The sequence below is a fragment of the Passer domesticus genome, chromosome 6, assembly GCF_036417665.1.
Source record: "Passer domesticus isolate bPasDom1 chromosome 6, bPasDom1.hap1, whole genome shotgun sequence".
NCBI classification, from domain to species: domain Eukaryota; kingdom Metazoa; phylum Chordata; class Aves; order Passeriformes; family Passeridae; genus Passer; species Passer domesticus.
This window is the reverse complement of record NC_087479.1, coordinates 27277300-27289592: the sequence shown is the minus strand read 5'-3', so window position 1 is coordinate 27289592 and position 12293 is coordinate 27277300. Positions and strand designations below refer to the sequence as shown.

The 12293-nt window shown below is 35.3% G+C and overlaps 1 protein-coding gene across 7 annotated transcripts in view; it reads right to left on the bottom strand.

The window, feature by feature from the left end:
* Window positions 1-12293, bottom strand: part of HECTD1 (HECT domain E3 ubiquitin protein ligase 1) — a 61314-nt gene that overhangs the window by 29517 nt on the left and 19504 nt on the right. For 2 of the 7 annotated variants that reach the window (XM_064424028.1, XM_064424033.1), the window contains exons 5-16: window positions 10058-10339; window positions 9504-9792; window positions 9107-9183; window positions 8923-9021; window positions 8490-8604; window positions 7766-7940; window positions 6277-6415; window positions 5912-6082; window positions 4630-4852; window positions 1847-2122; window positions 1667-1743; window positions 198-332 (exon numbers count right to left, since the gene is read on the bottom strand). In XM_064424028.1, coding sequence (XP_064280098.1) covers window positions 198-332; window positions 1667-1743; window positions 1847-2122; window positions 4630-4852; window positions 5912-6082; window positions 6277-6415; window positions 7766-7940; window positions 8490-8604; window positions 8923-9021; window positions 9107-9183; window positions 9504-9792; window positions 10058-10339 — 2058 coding nt within the window. The remainder of the gene's footprint in view (window positions 1-197; window positions 333-1666; window positions 1744-1846; window positions 2123-4629; window positions 4853-5911; window positions 6083-6276; window positions 6416-7765; window positions 7941-8489; window positions 8605-8922; window positions 9022-9106; window positions 9184-9503; window positions 9793-10057; window positions 10340-12293) is intronic. The other 5 variants (XM_064424030.1, XM_064424034.1, XM_064424032.1 and 2 more) reach the window with 3 other exon arrangements.

The window sequence follows — 12293 nt, the reverse complement described above, 5'->3', positions numbered from 1 at the left end:
AAAAGTAATGTCCACTTGCTTCAGTTGAAAAATCATGTCCTAGGAAAGTACCTAACAAGGTAATAAATGCATTAAAACTCCCCACATCAGAGACATGCTATCTCTGCTTCATGACTCTGCTCCACATCATGACAGACTAGTCTGAACATTATCTGATTTGCACGGATATCACACAAAAATAAAGGAGATACACTTACCTGCCTGTTTGCATGAAGTTCCCATGCAGACTCTAACTGTGTTGCTATGTTCCTCAGTGTTACAACCACTCCTCGAGGCATACTTTCAACAGCTTTAAAATGATCATCATACAAATCTCTTGCCATAGTGCGTACCTACAAATGGATTTTGATAATCAGAAGTCAGACCTTACTGTAATGAGACTATTACTATACTCCCAGATACTGCAACCTTGGACATTTTTTTTAACTAAGTCCACAACAGGCAGACAAATGGGAAGAATAAAACCCCATGTGCATCACGAAATGGCAAAGGTTGTGAAAGGAAAAAGCTACAGGAGAATTAAATGGAAATATACAAAATCTTATAGACAGAAATGAAATTTACCATTATGTATTAGGTTACAGCATAAAGGGTAGTAGGAAAAGGTATGACTCTCAATCTGCCAATCTTTCTTTTAGAACTGTATCATGGATCAGGTAATATTTTTAAATGTACAATTAAACAGGTTTAATACAGTTTCTGAATGCTCTATCAACATTCCTTAAACTAATTCACACTAAGTCCCTATACAACCTCTTTTAGTAAGAATCACTCTTTCTACAAAGTATGGTTCACACAAGATACAGATTAAATAAGTTCTGATTAAACAACAGATTTCTTTTTTAAGAAATTTCCCAAAAAAATTCCTTTTCATTATCATTCTATGTGCTACAATAATATATTACACAAGCTTCAGAACTACACAGTGCAATCTTAGGTATATGAGAGCACTGTCTTTCTTTTATCATCTCACATATTATCATTCACACACAGTATTTCAACTTTCAATTTAGTGTCATATATGTCCTAAAATGCTACAGATATAAGGTACAGAATATATTGGCTGCACTGTTAGAAACTGCAAGACAGATAAAGACTGAGGATCAGCCTGAGTCCTTGGCATAAGTGGATCACAAAATGTACTGTTATTTTGTGGTTTTCTTGTAAAGAACTTAATACTTGATTTCTTAGTTCCTCCTTTTTCCCCTTCACTTTGAGGAAAAAGAAGAATTTTAAAGAAAGCTAAAATGAGGGTATTTACTCATTTTGCTTCACTACCATAACTCTTAACAATGCAGACTGTTCACTTCCGCACCCTGTCACAATATCCAGTCTGAAATTACTACCCAGATGAACAGAAGTATTATATGTATAATCCTAAAGGATTATACAAATGCAAGTCAGGAAGACTGGATTTTGTTACATTTAAAAAAAACCCAAACATTTTCCTCTAAAGGAGCATTGAGTTTACTAAGATTTTTGGATAAAATCACCCAAAGAAGTGCTTTGTTCTGCTTGATGTTTTCCCCACCAAGCCTCACATAAAACTGTATCTAGTTGAAATCAGAGATTTTCATCTTCTAAGAGGAAACTACACCTCCCTAAGAATATTGTAATGTAAAGCAAACTCAAATTCTAAATATAAAATTTACTGATGATCACCAACCTTTTGCTTTGTCTTCTCCAGTTTAGATTTCAGTTTTCTTCCTCTTTTACCTGTCCAGCCAGTCACAAACTCTGATCCTGCAACATATATTTTAGAAAAGTTGCATTTTCTCATAGCTATGAAAAGCAACAAGCAAAACTATCTCATATACACTTGTTCCTACCTGCACATAACACATACCTACATACTTACCCAAGGAAGTCTCAGCTGTAAACGAATGCTTTGTTCCTCTGTTGGATTCAAACACAAAGCCTGGCAGGTCTTCTTTCAGTATTGTAGCTTGCTGACCATCAGAATTGTGAATAGCAATTTCTCCTTCTTTTAAACAGGTCAGTGACCAGTTTCCTACAGTAAGTTTAGTTGGCCCTGGTGTTGATAAAATTGGCTGGCTTGTGGTAGATGGTTTTACTTGGCTTCGAGCCCTCTGCAACTTCTCAAGGAACTCACTCCTACTTTCTATTTAAAGAGAAACAAATTTGTTTTTTTCCAACAACTGCTTCCATCATTATGTAGAATTTTTTTTCAAGAGCAAAACAACTGAGTACATTCAATGCAAAATTAACTTTGAAATTAAGGGTCTTAAGGTGTCCTAAATTTCAGTGTAGTATATTTCTGTGCTTCAACAGTGATTTATTTTATGATTTCAAAGTTGCAATCCAACAATGCAACTCTTTTTGAGAGATGCAATTCAGATGCATTAATTCATCATTACAATTATAACAGGAAGATCAAAAAAATTGAGTATAAATTTTTAGTCTTTGAAAAATGGGTCTCAAATGGTAAGCATGAATATTCTCAAATGTGAGTTTTCAGAAATAAGACTTTTTAAAAATTATTAAAAATTATATCATTTTATTAAATTATATATCTGGATTTTAATCATTAAAATGCTGAGTACATAACTTTTCAGAAATTCCATTTAAGGTAAAAATGGAAACATCTCATTAAAGATTATTGCTGTTTGCCTTTTGCTGCAATGACAAGCTCTAGGCTTTTTAAACATGCCCCTTTTTTATAATACAAAATAATGCAAACAATAAATATGCACTCGAGGCACCACATTCTTTACTGCTTAAATTTCATAGCATATACAGAGGAGGCTTATAAAAATAATTGAGATTTGACATGCCAGATGAAAATTCTGTTAATTAAATGTAATTATGGAAATCTGAAAACATTTTAATAAATTTATTATATAGCACATTGCACTGAAAGTACTATATTTCTACATGGTTGGGAATAATTTCATGTTCCCTTGGACAAAATTTTGTGACTTACTTAAAGCTTCAGAATTACCATTAAATTTCAATTTTTGCATTGAATTTTTTTTTTCTAAAAATTCAAGCAAAACAAGTACGGAGTTAATGTGGAGAGGGGTGAGTACAGACCTTCCAAAATGTTCACAGGATATATATTTGACCCCAACTTTCATCATGCAATACACACTAACAGATTTCACTACTCAACCCTCTATACTCTTGCCAGTTGTGAAGTTACTAAAAAGTATACCACGAGACTGATCAGTAATGATTTAGGACAGCAGAACATATAGTACAGTTCAGGACTTAAAGATACCATTCTAGCCTATGCTGCACTGTAGTCATTTTAGTTAACAAATATTAATTTTTTAAGTAAAAAAGGCTGCTGCACATGCTTAGAGCTCACGGTTAAAAGTTCAGGCAAATTACACTGCAACATCAGCAATCTTAGTAGATGTCTGAGTACAGATTTTGAGAAGCCTCATTTAATCCTACATTTAGCTCCTTTCCCTCATGATATTCAGACTAGGTATCTTATTAAAAAACTTTTGGATTTATGCAATAATTTTTGAAAGACTGATTTGAAGTAACATCTTAAATGCTCAATCTGACTTCCTCTAAGCTCTCTTCACACCAAATTCATCTGAGCTATCACCATTCCACTCATCTTATACAGAAATAGTCTCATCGCTTTGCCTTGACCATTCAGAAGCAAAAACCAAAAAATCTGGCATGCAGGGAATGCCAAATGAGAATTTAAGAATTCTATGAGAATTAAAGAAATTATCTTCCTGAATCTTCTAAAAACTGTATTGTATGATAAACAAGTATCTCAACACAGGACTTATTTACCTTTAAAGGCATTAACCTTATTAAAAAGAATGCAAAGACATTTTCTGACCAAAAAAAACCCATAAATCTATAAGTGGTTTTCAGCTGCATTATGATCAGAAACATTACATAGCATTCTGTGTTCTTGCCCCAAACTTGATGCATGAAGTCATTAGCATTTCATTTCCATCCTGAATCATAATATGTTCTGTTATTTCACTCAATGGCTCATTGAAAACATCATAATATTGCAAAGCATTTTATGCCTGCAGGTTCATAAATGCATGAACTGCTGCAAAAAAAAAGATGAAACAATAAAAGGAGGGTTGTTTCTGCATCCAGAACAAGTTGTGTATTCTGTACAGAAAATCAGAACCAGCTGTGCATTGCCAGTGCATAAGGTCTGTTCCCTTATCCTCTCTCCAACAAACAATTAAGACACTGTAATTTGTTTCCCAATCTCTATGAGAAACTTTCCATTACTTTGTCTTCAAACACATGCAAATTCATTCTGCTAGCTAGAAGCAAACAACAAATCACCATTTCAACCTGCTTTTCCTGGGATGGCCACTACAAAGTGCTTTTAATGACTGGGGTGAAAAAATTAAGTATGCATGGAGAAGAATCAAAACAAAAAGTTAATACGCTTTTGCTGGCAAGATGTTTACTTAACACAATTCACCAAGAAAGTCAAGTTATGGCCACATGCTATCTGATAAAATGCATCACAATTAACTGACCACCTTCCACCTGTTTACATCCTTTACTATTTAGTAAGCCAATTCCTGCAAAACAAAATAGCTCAAATCAAATTATATAAACAAATGTAACAGTCTCAAAACTTAACCTGGACTTGAATTGCAAAAAGTCTACCTGAGCTGTCGGATCCTCCTTCAGGGCTCCCACTGGAATACATTGTGGCCAGCTTGCCATCCAAGATAAATCTGAACCATCCATTACTACCATTAGATAGCTCCAGGGCTGCAGCATCACTCCAGATATACAGGCAGTCCCTTCCCCTAATGATTGACCAGTCTCTCCAGTGGTACGGTTTACCCTGCTGCAGTTCTTTAGCATCCTCCTGTGGTTCATCCTCCTGTAATAACATTGTATTAAGCAACAAGAACCAAAAAAAAAAAAAAAAAAATCTCCAATCCATTTAAAAATAGGGAAAAAAAAAAAAAACAAACAAACAAACCAACCACAGATATTTTTAAAAGGAGGAGATTCTCTCTCTTTAGGAGAGCAGAATTATTCAAAGCAAAAGTGCAGGAACTATACTACTTCTGCCTGTAAAACATATCCTTAAAAATATTCTTTAATAGAATCAGATACTTAGAAGTTTCCTTTCACATACAGCTTTATCTACTCAACAATAGCAATGGCCTACTGCCTGCAACATCCACCTCTCTTCAAAACTTGAATTGTGAGAGAAGAATCACAAAATTATTGAGGCTGCAAGAAACCTCTGGAGGCCATCTAGTCCAAACCCCTACTCAGCCAGGGCCACATATGACTGGTTATCTAGGACCATGTCCATATGACTTTTAATATCTAACCACAAAAACACAAAACCAGCGCCCCCCAAGAAACCCCAGACAACCCAAACCCCACAGTAAAAAAGTTTAACTACACACTTAAGATTTAACTATAAATTTAATTGAATTGGTAACAGAAGAAGTCTGTTATCCATTCAGTTCATCTGACTGGCAATAAGACTTGGAAACTGATAAACAACTTCAATATGCACTTACAGCTTTTCTTAAGCAGAAAATTATTTTCTTTTTCATATATTTAACAGCTACATTTTAAACATCTCCAAATATTTAATGCATGGACATCAAAAGAGATACACTTCTGACACAAACACTTTAGGAAGGATTCATTTTGTTTACCAGTCACTTTCCAAACACTAGGCAAAACTAAGCACCAAATAACTTGACCACAAGGAAGTATGAATAGGAAAACTCAGCATATAATGCTTATTTTATACCACTTTTTTTAATAGCTTTCTTCTCTACCTTCATTTTCTGTTAACATATTATTAATTTAATATCCTAACTCCCTTGCCCTGGCCATTTTTGTATCAATGAACACTTTACTAGAAGCGGCAGTTTTACAGTAACAAATAAAGCAAATAATTCCACACACTTACCTTCTCAGGTTTAGACTCCTCTTCATTTTCATCATCAGATGATGGCCCCGCCAAAGTTGACACTTTACTAATCACACCAAGTCTAGCCAGTTGGTCTAGAAAAAGATCACCACCTTTATCCACTAAATCCCTTATGATTTGCAAGGCTAACAAATGGCCATCATCATCATCCTGTAATACATTGGGATGAAAAGAAAATAACAAAGGAGATCTTGTTACTTTACACCCTGAATTGCACAGGTGGTCACAGATGGACACTGAAAACATTTTAGGGTTAGTTATTAACAAATACATGGAATCAATCAGCATAACTCCCTTTTTTGTTGTACCAGTTTCATAAAGGATAACATTTTCATTCTTCCTACCTCTTGATCAAGCACTGTAGCTGTTATCTCAACCAGTATTGTGGGCAGGTTGTGGCCAGCATCAGAGTCACAAACTTCTTTCAGCAGCGCCTCAGAACAAAAATGTATCATCTTTCTAATGAGTGCAAGACTTGCTTTCCTGTAAAAAATCATAGGAAAAAAAAAGTTCTTACAGTGATAAAGCAAACAATAATCAAAGCAACAAAAAGGTTCAAGATAAGACTTCTTTTGTACTCTATTTGTGCATGCCTTCAAAACACAAGAAATTTAATCTGTTTCAGTTCTTGGATTAGTTACATTTACTAAATTCTGGATTATCTTTAAGAATAATGCACCTCTGGTATTTTTTGATTCGACAGCACTATTAGTCTGACATACATTTTTCTCCTCAACCCTTTACCAGGTAAACCTTCTACATCCTGTCTTTATCCACTTTTAGTGCTGGCAATTCACTTCTGCACACTTTGTCACCCTTAGAGGTATTCAGCCTTTCATTATAGTCATATATTTCCTATATATGGGAAAGATCCCTTTAACTTTTAACTCTAAAAATACTATTAGATCATGCAGCTTCCCACACTAAGAACCATAATTAATATGAAAACAAATCACTCCTGTAGGGTTATAGATTAATTTCTTTGACTAATTTCCAAAAGTTTGATTCATTAAGATAACTTTCAAGTAGAGAGCCAACTTCTTCTTTGCACAATCTGCAACAATAATTAATCATGCATAGACTGTTAACATAGTTTCTTATTTCTTTTATTTAAAATGACCTAGTTTAAGCTTTCTATCATCAGCTCATGAGGAGTCTGTCTCCACTAGAGGCCTTTTTATCTTGCATTTTCACCCAAAGTACCTGTAAACACTGGGAACATAAATAAGAGATTGGAATAAATATCCTGTTTGTGGTATAAAAGGCTAAGAGGTTATGATCAGATGCAACTTATCACAACCATTATGCCATGCGCAGTATGCCCTTCTAAGTAATAAATTAGACTACATTTCTGCAATTCAACAGAAATAGAAGCAGCATCTTGTCCAGTTAATACACTGTTAAGTAAGTCTCCTAAAACCTTCTAAAATAGCTTTTTCTAGTCTTGCTGATTTTTCAATGAATGCATCTTGATATTATTTTATTAGTTTTCCTCTACTAAATTACAGCTTTCATTAGAGTGGCTACAAACAACTGTAACCACACCCTGATGCACAGTGTATACAACATACTGTATGAACATAGCATTCTTTCATCATGCTGCTACAGTCGAGAGTATGCTCTGCTCTCCCATGACTAACCAGGTTTTTTTCCAACACAGCACTTCACCAGAAAGAAAAAAATGCTGCTGAAAGTGCTAAGTAAAAATCACTCTTGGAACCCTTTCCAAACAATCACTTCTATTCAAATACATTTTGTCACTAGCATTACTTAAACTTTCAGATTGGCTTTTTTAAGCATGCATTAAGAAATTGTCCCTCATGATAATATTACCTTATTGAAGGCAACATAGTTTGTTGAAATGTTTGTGCAAACACAGGCAACAGTCTTTTCAAGTATATGGGTGCCATTTCTGGATCTCCTTTGGGTTCATTACATTCTTCCTCATCCTTGTTTGCATCTTTCTTTTTCTTCTCATCCCCTTTGTTGACAGGACACATCCAATCCCCTGGAAAATTTTTTTCCCCAACACATTCAAATGCCAAAGTCAACAAAGCAAACAATATCCCCTTCTAAACATCCAGGTTTTGTTTACTAACATCCAAGTACCTGAACATGAACATGCATTCCCACAAATATAAAATTTACACATGCATGACTTCTTGAATAAAAGTATTTAATAGCAAGTATCACCTGCGGCACCAGTATTCCCAGGAACAGGGAAAGTTCAGTTCTCATGGAGAAAGGATACCAGGGAAGCCACCAAGGCTGACAAGCTCTGAATCCACAACAAAACCCAGCCTAGCCTGATTCCACAGCTGAAGAGCAGAACAACTGGCACTGCTCATGACTGCTCGGCTATTTTTTTGGTAATTTCCCTCACTTAACAACATCTTAAAATACTAATGCTTTTATGCATACTTCATGGGTTAAGGAAGATAGGTCACAATTTATTTTTTAATAACCTTAATAGAGTAAAATTCTTATAACTGCATAACTTAACACATATCAGCATTTCTACTATAGCAAGTGTTATGGACTTAAATATTGCACTCACCTGGAGACTGAAGAATAGCTACTACTTCACTGTGCCCCCTTTCCCGAGCTTTATCCAGAGGAGTTTTCCCATCTTCATCTCTCAAATCAGGATTTGCACCATGTCGTAAGAGAGTCTAAGAATAAATATTTTTATGTATGAAAAAAAATTGCATTTCTTCTTCCAAAGTAGCAAATGTGCTTTTTGTACATCACTCCTACAGTGTTCTTATGCTTTAAGTATTCTGTATTTTTTATATCTGTAGAGCTAATATAAACTACTTTTATTCATTACTGCTGTACTGCCCTATAATGAAAAATCTGTGTCTTGATAAATACTGTAAAGAACATGTAAATATTTAAGAGTGCACATGTCCAGCATATTGCATTGAAGATATTTTGAACAGAACAAGATGAAAAGTCAGCGGCTCTTTAAGGGTGAGTTTAAATCATACCTTTGCTACCTGAGGTCTTCCAAAACATGCTGCATAATGTAATGAGGATGACCTCTGACCTCTGTTAACATCAGCACCCCTTTCACAGAGGAATTCTACCTGTTAGATAAGAAAAAGGAAAACAGTCTTTATCTTCCTTTACATAAATAATGCAACTTCTTAAGGGTCTATAAATCTTATTTACCATTTCCTGAGTTCCAAAAGCTGAGGCCCAGTTTAAAAGAGTTTGTCCTACATCATCCATAAAATTTACTTCAAAAGCTGAAAGATAAAATTAAATAAAATAGTTAAAGTTCCCACAACCATAAACTAAAGTTCAACAGTATTCTTTAAAGAAAAATAAGGTCTTAAAAATTAAGTGTCCTCAGTAATTCTGGAGAAGCATTTATGCTCCTAATTGCAATAAAAAAGGTGGCATAGGTATGATTACTAACAACACTGTTGAGTATGTAACAAAGTAAGCCAACTTGTATATAATGATTTTCAATTAACTACTTCAGCATTTGTTATGACATCTCAGATTATAAAAATCAAAGCTAAAGCAAGCATTTCATATTCTTTTTTTGGGTATTTTTGCTTACCTCCTGTGTCAATTGCATCTATCAGTGCATCAGTATCCTTACTGCGGATGCAATCTATCAGTTGCCGATGAGAACGTTCCCCAGAACTATCCAGCCTTCGCAGTCCTGGGATTCTGCCTGTAGATCCAGCACTAGATTTTGGCAGGGCTTTTCTGCCTTCGAACAGTAGCACCAAAAGAAGATCTACTAACCGCATGGTGTCCAGCACACATCTCTCATCACCCTGCAACGCACTTTCTATAGAATCTGGAAGTTCAGATCTTAGGAGATCCTGGAAATAATTAAAAGTCTGAACAATAAAAAATATACAGGGCTTTAGAAAACACTATCAGAATTGGGTTTCATTTCCATATGAAATGTTTCCTTTTTCCCCCTCTTTAAAAGCATCTTACATGTACGTATGTGTGCACATATATATATAAAAAAATAAGATTCATAAATATGTATATGTATATCTATCTATAAAATACCAACATAAATCTTGCATATATTGAAGTATACAAAGGGAAAAGCCCCATGAAAACAAAAAGCTGTAACATAAAAGGATTTCTTACATGTGTTACTACTGGAGAGCCTCTACACAGGGTTGACAACAGGCTTACAATAGTTGACACCTGATTACTTAATTTAGAGTCTGCAGCTGTAGATGGTGCTCCAGTGCTACTCCGTCCAGGTTTGCAAGCTGAAGATGGTCCTGAGGCTGTCCCACCAGCAGCTGCCATGCGAGATAACAACTCCTCAGTTAATCCATGTTTAGCTAACGGGGCTGGGTCAACTCCACGCCGTGTGAATCTGTCAGCTAATGAAGCAAAGCATCTCAAAGCTCCATCTGAAACCTAAGAAAGACGTGCAAGAAAAACTGATGAAATATCTTTTATTTAAGATGAGAAAGTGCTAAGGGGATATCCATAAGAATACAGACCACATAAAAGAACTTGATTTTCCCATGGAGCTTGATTATTCAAGTTATATTTAAAGGTCTACATATTTCTCTTAAGCACAAAAAAGTTTTCAATTGGACCAAACCTAAAAATAGGACAAACTGGGAAAAGGAAATTTTCGTCTTGGATAATGCAGATTATCTACTAAGCACCTGACACAGCGACATTGTGATAATAAAATACAAACTTCCAAATTTAAGTATATCACTAAAGGGAGGAAAAAAATCCAACCAACCGCATACAAAAAGCCCCAGTGACACGGTGGAAACAAGGCTTACTGGTGATCCTATTAACAATCCAGCAAAAAATACTGCTGGACAACTGCCCAGAAAAGGATCCAACATCTTTTCATGTCAATACTGAAAATAAAGGAAGGTTTTGCATTTAACATCTCTCTATCTATACACTAGAAGTGTCTCAGTCTTTCACATCAGGAGGTTTGCACTGGCCTATCGAGATAAGTTGCTTCAGGCACATTTGCCCTTAAAGATGGGCAGTAGCAAACCAGACTGATGTCAAGAAAAACCCCCACAATACCTATTCTCTAACCAAACTCTGAATTGCTACAGCTCTTACTCCCTAAAATGTCAGCTCAGCAGTCCATTTTCAAAACACTGTCTGCTATCACAGAACAAGGACTTCAAGACAGCTACTCATCAACACACAGAACAAGATTAGAATATTAGCCAGACTTCAGTAAGACAAAAATCTTAAACCGCTATTAAATTTCCAGACTTCTGGAATGGTCTGTACATGCCAAATATTCTGCATTATCAATACTCTTTTGCACTGGAATTTTTTCTTTAATGTGCAATGGTCACTGTTCATGTCTTCTGGCATCTTGCTCCAGTTCTTTGACAACACAGATAAACAATTCTGCCAATCTTAATTTAATTTGCAAATACTCCATAGATCTTTACCTTAACAGCTGTCAGAATTATACAAAAAAAATCACTTGTTTAACACACTGCATTAGCAGCATCAGCAAAAGAGTACTTGGAATGTACTTACAAAGCAAATGAGTACTTGGAAAGTATTTACATTTCTTCTCCCAAATTGCAAATCTAACACAAAGGCTAAAAACGCAAAATTATAGACAAACTGTTCTTGGGGGCATATTCATCCATCTAGTGGTGTTACTAACTGGCAGCCCACACAAAAAGTGACCAAACCCAACAGTGCGAAAGGACAAGGTAGGGAGCAACAAGCTTGAAAAGGCACATTACTGGACAAATTCATAATACACATCCAACATCCACTGTAATCCTGAGGCTTGTTTCATACGTAACATATTTCTCAAGGATACCAGTAGAGATATATTTTCTATCATCTGGGTCCCATCTTAAGAATGCTTATCTTCAAGCTTAACTGCTGAACAATTAAATTAATTTGAACTCTCATTCACATCTCCAACAACCCCAGCAACTGCTTTTCTCTAACACCTTATAAATTGGGAAACAGTTAAAATAGTACAGACTTAACAGTCTGAATTTCAAGATTACCTTGCCTCAGATTAGTGTACTAATAAAATTATTTAATGGCTAAAAAACATGTTAGCTTGCTCTGAAATGGCTAGTTTATGACAGCCCCCTGAAAATTTTTAAGACCTAAAATGTATTTTTAAAAAAGTCTCACAGCCAGAGAGATTTAGTTTCCCAAATATGCTGTGTTTAATAAACCAGACTGGAGGCTGGATCAGTGCATGTAGAGAAAGGAATGAGGACAGAGGTCAGAGTGAAATGGGGACTCAGATTTGAGTATGGACAAAAAAGCCTGGCCAGGCTACAGCAAGAATCTGGCTAAATGGCTATTCCACAGCAATAGTATGACATACACAAAAGGACTGTAC